Source organism: Oncorhynchus keta, unplaced genomic scaffold (assembly GCF_023373465.1).
Source record: "Oncorhynchus keta strain PuntledgeMale-10-30-2019 unplaced genomic scaffold, Oket_V2 Un_contig_21305_pilon_pilon, whole genome shotgun sequence".
NCBI lineage: Eukaryota > Metazoa > Chordata > Actinopteri > Salmoniformes > Salmonidae > Oncorhynchus > Oncorhynchus keta.
The window spans coordinates 1-6,811 of NW_026282397.1; the positions used below are offsets into that span (position 1 = coordinate 1).

Consider the following 6,811-nt stretch of genomic DNA (forward strand, 5'->3'; position numbering starts at 1 on the left):
TAGTCTACCCTGCCGCCCCTCCACTCTAACCACTAGTCTACCCTGCTCATTTTCTCATCGATTAAACATTTGATGTCATAACAGTTCTGTTCCAAAACCTAAAATCTGTTATGAACAGAGTGGACTAAGTTTTGTAGACTTGACCCTTTGCAAAAGTTTTTTTTATTGCGTTGTGAAGGACTGAAAGGCAGGGAGGTGTTCGCTAAAGGTAAATAGTTATGCAGATGCATGCTAGAATGAGCCAATAGAATCTCCCCATCTCGTGATTGGCTCTGCCCACCTCCTTGCTTGTTCTGCCCACTATGACTCGTTTGTTCCCATTGGAAACGACAGGCTGTGGTCTATCTTGGTTAAGTTGTAAAAAATCTTTGATAGTATTGTCAGTTGGACTAAAGGGAACTGTTTTGTGATAAATACTCATTTTAACATCCTGGTTAACAGTAACACAATGAGCAACACAATGTAAATAACAGGAGTTGTGTCTCTTTCTTACTATGACCAGACACAGAGTACCAGAGATCATTGCTACAGGACATATAATATAGTGTTAAGTGAAAACAGCAACACTCCACACAACCAGGGAGAGATTATATCAACAAAACAGTCTTCTGTTTATTCACAAATGAAAGAATTCCTTGAATCGTTGACTAGCAGAATTCCAAGATCAAACCCAAGCCACAGCCAGTGTTTTTTATCCCCAAAGGCATCGTCTGTCGTTGTTGTTGTGACCCATCCCTGTGCAATACACTTCATTTAACTTGTATTTAACCAGGATACCATCCCTCCCTTGAAGTTAAAACAACTATTTTACAAGAAACAAGTGAAGTTATAGCATGTAGAAGAGACATGATGCCCAGGGACATGTCAGTATAGAAATATAGCATGTAGAACACACAGCCTGGCATGGACCGCTCTGCCCAGGGACAGGTTAGTATAGAAATATAGCATGTAGAAGGGACATGATGCCCAGGGACAGGTTAGTATAGAAATATAGCATGTAGAACACACAGCCTGGCATGGACCGCTCTGCCCAGGGACAGGTACAGATGTTCCAGATTCCTGCCTCCCGTTTCTAAAGGGTAAAACAGTCAGTAAACAGTCAGTCGTACCTGTCCAGTGGAGGTGAGGGCCAGGGAGGACTGGCTTCCAGCACACACTTTCCTTATGAACATCCCCTGCAAGGCCTCCACTACTTTGGGTTTATAGACACGGTTTGTATCTCCATGCCCCAGTTTCCCTGCAGGATAGACAAATGACACATTTAGAGACATTTAGAGATACATTGCCAATCGTATTATTTATGTAAAAACCCATTATTCAATATGAAGACAGAATTACACAATAAACTATATTTATTGATTTATATATTGACTTTTATATTTCCATATATGTGTTGACATTTAGAGATATAGTGATAGTTTCCACATAATGACGCTGATATAAAAACACCCGATGGATTCCAGCCTTGCGTCCTGAGCCTTCACCCACCATTGTCTCCCCCTCCGAAGGACCACACGGTGCGGCCATCTTTTGACAAAGCTATGGTGTGAGAACTCCCACAAGACACCTCTCCTACGTTGCTGATGTCTTTGACCAGAGTAGGAATGTTTCTGCTGTTGCTGTCTCCGTGACCTGCACACCAAAACACAGAGAGGAGAGATATGTCAACACACCAGACAGTAGAGAGAAATATATTATCAACCAGACAGTGGAGAAATATATTATCAACCAGACAGTGGAGAAATATATTATCAACCAGACAGTGGAGAAATATATTATCAACCAGACAGTGGAGAAATATATTATCAACCAGACAGTAGAGAAATATATTATCAACCAGACAGTGGAGAAATATATTATCAACCAGACAGTGGAGAAATATATTATCAACCAGACAGTGGAGAAATATATTATCAACCAGACAGAGAGAGAAATATATTATCAACCAGACAGTAGAGAAATATATTATCAACCAGACAGAAATATACCAGACAGTAGAAATATGGAGAAATATATTATCAACCAGACAGTGGAGAGAAATATATTATCAACCAGACAGTGGAGAAATATATTATCAACCAGACAGTGGAGAAATATATTATCAACATATCAACCAGACAGTGGAGAAATATATTATCAACCAGACAGTGGAGAAATATATTATCAACCAGACAGTAGAGAAATATATTATCAACCAGACAGTGGAGAAATATATTATCAACCAGACAGTGGAGAAATATATTATCAACCAGACAGTGGAGAAATATATTATCAACCAGACAGTGGAGAAATATATTATCAACCAGACAGTAGAGAAATATATTATCAACATATCAACCAGACAGTGGAGAAATATATTATCAACCAGACAGTGGAGAAATATATTATCAACATATCAACCAGACAGTGGAGAAATATATTATCAACCAGACAGTGGAGAAATATATTATCAACCAGACAGTGGAGAAATATATTATCAACATATCAACCAGACAGTGGAGAAATATATTATCAACCAGACAGTGGAGAAATATATTATCAACCAGACAGTGGAGAAATATATTATCAACCAGACAGTGGAGAAATATATTATCAACCAGACAGTAGAGAAATATATTATCAACCAGACAGTAGTGGAGAAATATATTATCAACCAGACAGTAGAGAAATATATATCAACCAGACAGTGGAGAAATATATTATCAACCAGACAGTGGAGAAATATATTATCAACCAGACAGTAGAGAAATATATTATCAACCAGACAGTAGAGAAATATATTATCAACCAGACAGTGGAGAAATATATTATCAACCAGACAGAGGAGATATATATTATCAACCAGACAGAGGAGAAATATATTATCAACCAGACAGTGGAGAAATATATTATCAACCAGACAGTAGAGAAATATATTATCAACCAGACAGTGGAGAAATATATTATCAACCAGACAGTGGAGAAATATATTATCAACCAGACAGTAGAGAAATATATTATCAACCAGACAGTAGAGAAATATATTATCAACCAGACAGTGGAGAAATATATTATCAACCAGACAGTAGAGAAATATATTATCAACCAGACAGTAGAGAAATATATTATCAACCAGACAGTGGAGAAATATATTATCAACCAGACAGTAGAGAAATATATTATCAACCAGACAGTAGAGAAATATATTATCAACCAGACAGTAGAGAAATATATTATCAACCAGACAGTGGAGATATATATTATCAACCAGACAGTAGAGAAATATATTATCAACCAGACAGTAGAGAAATATATTATCAACCAGACAGTGGAGAAATATATTATCAACCAGACAGTAGAGAAATATATTATCAACCAGACAGTGGAGAAATATATTATCAACCAGACAGTAGAGAAATATATTATCAACCAGAGAGTAGAGAAATATATTATCAACCAGACAGTGGAGAAATATATTATCAACCAGACAGTGGAGAAATATATTATCAACCAGAGAGTAGAGAAATATATTATCAACCAGACAGTGGAGAAATATATTATCAACCAGACAGTAGAGAAATATATTATCAACCAGACAGTAGAGAAATATATTATCAACCAGACAGTAGAGAAATATATTATCAACCAGACAGTAGAGAAATATATTATCAACCAGACAGTAGAGAAATATATTATCAACCAGACAGTAGAGAAATATATTATCAACCAGACAGTGGAGAAATATATTATCAACCAGACAGTGGAGAAATATATTATCAACCAGACAGTAGAGAAATATATTATCAACCAGACAGTAGAGAAATATATTATCAACCAGAGAGTAGAGAAATATATTATCAACCAGAGAGTAGAGAAATATATTATCAACCAGAGAGTAGAGAAATATATTATCAACCAGACAGTAGAGAAATATATTATCAACCAGAGAGTAGAGAAATATATTATCAACCAGACAGTGTAGAGAAATATATTATCAACCAGAGAGTAGAGAAATATATTATCAACCAGAGAGTAGAGAACTATATTATCAACCAGAGAGTAGAGAAATATATTATCAACCAGAGTAGAGAAATATATTATCAACCAGACAGTGGAGAAATATATTATCAACCAGACAGTGGAGAAATATATTATCAACCAGACAGTGGAGAAATATATTATCAACCAGACAGTGGAGAAATATATTATCAACCAGACAGTAGAGAAATATATTATCAACCAGACAGTAGAGAAATATATTATCAACCAGACAGTAGAGAAATATATTATCAACCAGACAGTAGAGAAATATATTATCAACCAGACAGTGGAGAAATATATTATCAACCAGACAGTGGAGAAATATATTATCAACCAGACAGTGGAGAAATATATTATCAACCAGACAGTAGAGAAATATATTATCAACCAGACAGTGGAGAAATATATTATCAACCAGACAGTGGAGAAATATATTATCAACCAGACAGTAGAGAAATATATTATCAACCAGACAGTAGAGAAATATATTATCAACCAGACAGTAGAGAAATATATTATCAACATATCAACCAGACAGTAGAGAAATATATTATCAACCAGACAGTGGAGAAATATATTATCAACCAGACAGTAGAGAAATATATTATCAACATATCAACCAGACAGTAGAGAAATATATTATCAACCAGACAGTAGAGAAATATATTATCAACCAGACAGTGGAGAAATATATTATCAACATATCAACCAGACAGTAGAGAAATATATTATCAACCAGACAGCGGAGAAATATATTATCAACCAGACAGCGGAGAAATATATTATCAACCAGACAGTAGAGAAATATATTATCAACCAGACAGTGGAGAAATATATTATCAACCAGACAGTGGAGAAATATATTATCAACATATCAACCAGACAGTAGAGAAATATATTATCAACCAGACAGCGGAGAAATATATTATCAACCAGACAGCGGAGAAATATATTATCAACCAGACAGTGGAGAAATATATTATCAACCAGACAGTGGAGAAATATATTATCAACATATCAACCAGACAGTAGAGAAATATATTATCAACATATCAACCAGACAGTGGAGAAATATATTATCAACCAGACAGCGGAGAAATATATTATCAACCAGACAGTGGAGAAATATATTATCAACCAGACAGTGGAGAAATATATTATCAACATATCAACCAGACAGTGGAGAAATATATTATCAACCAGACAGCAGAGAAACATATTATCAACCAGACAGCAGAGAAATATATTATCAACATATCAACCAGACAGTAGAGAAATATATTATCAACATATCAACCAGACAGTGGAGAAATATATTATCAACCAGACAGTGGAGAAATATATTATCAACCAGACAGTGGAGAAATATATTATCAACCAGACAGTAGAGAAATATATTATCAACCAGACAGTAGAGAAATATATTATCAACCAGACAGTGGAGAAATATATTATCAACCAGACAGTGGAGAAATATATTATCAACCAGACAGTGGAGAAATATATTATCAACATATCAACCAGACAGTGGAGAAATATATTATCAACCAGACAGTGGAGTAATAATGTACAGAGTTAATAATGTTCAGAGTGCTGATAATGTACAGAGTTAATAATGTTCAGAGTGCTGATAATGTTCAGAGTTGATAATGTTCAGGGTGCTGATAATGTTCAGTGTTAATAATGTTCAGTGTTAATAATGTTCAGTGTTAATAATGTTCAGTGTTAATAATGTTCAGTGTTAATAATGTTCAGTGTGTTCAGGATGCTAATAGTGCTAACATTTACCTAATCTCCCGAAGTCTCCTTCACCCCACGTGTAGAGCTCTCCATCCTCACTGACCGCTGCACTGTGTCGGTAGCCCGCTGACACACACACCACCACCTGGCCCAACAACATTCGGCATTGAGACATGACACACTAAAACATTCTCGTTTAGTGAAATTACACATTATTATACCATGGCATTGTTGAAACCCTGTTTCTGATTGGCTCGGAAGGGCTTTTCTAGAGCATGCATCATGTATCCTATAATGCCCGGGATAATTAAATGACTATAGTTCATTCTTAGATGTTTCAGCTGCTTTTGAAAGCAAAAGTGGAAATATTGGTAGTGTTGAATTAAGATTTTCATAATAGCGAACTAGGACTGGTGGTTCGGTTAGCTAAGCTAACCAGTCTGTTTGGTTACCGAGGCAACTACTGTAAACTTGCCCCACTGTTTCAAGTGTATGATAAACACATTTCTACCTGACAAATGTGTTCAATTATAGCCTTGGTATAAAAAGGGATATAAAATCAACGAGGGGCTCTACAATGTGTTCTCTGGAAGATAACGTGACTCTGTGGAAATCGGTTCCTCTCGGTTACCGTGGAAACACACCTTCCCACGGCGTTCATTATTATTATATAATATATATTATTATTATTATATATATTATTATATATTATTATTAGTATTATTATATTATATATATTATTATATATTATTATTATTATATTATAGAACACATAGTCTCTGGTTGATTATCCCTTACATAATAACACTCAACACATCTCTATTGGTAAAGCACCATTTTGTTTTCGGTGAATTATCTCAAACAAGTCATGACAAACAACACAGTGTGGTGGTCTAGGGGCTGTGGTCTAGGGGCTGTGGTGGTCTGTGGTGGTCTAGGGGCTGTGGTGGTCTGGTGGTCTGGGGCTGTGGTGGTCTAGCTGTGGTGGGGGCTGTGGTGGTCTGGGGCTGTGGTGGTAGGGGCTGTGGTGGTCTAGGGGCTGTGGTGGTCT

At 35.7% G+C, this 6,811-nt stretch overlaps 1 protein-coding gene across 1 annotated transcript; it reads right to left on the reverse strand.

Moving 5' to 3' along the window:
• Positions 1–1,109: 1,109 nt before the first annotated feature.
• Positions 1,110–5,939, reverse strand: LOC127920993 (probable E3 ubiquitin-protein ligase HERC1; the record flags this gene model as incomplete). The annotated part of the gene is made up of 3 exons (XM_052504941.1): positions 5,809–5,939; positions 1,489–1,632; positions 1,110–1,237 (listed from the first exon to the last, which is right to left on the reverse strand). Coding segments are annotated over exons 1-3 (399 nt in total), but the record flags the coding sequence as incomplete, so codon positions are not given.
• Between the last annotated feature and the right edge of the window lie 872 nt (positions 5,940–6,811).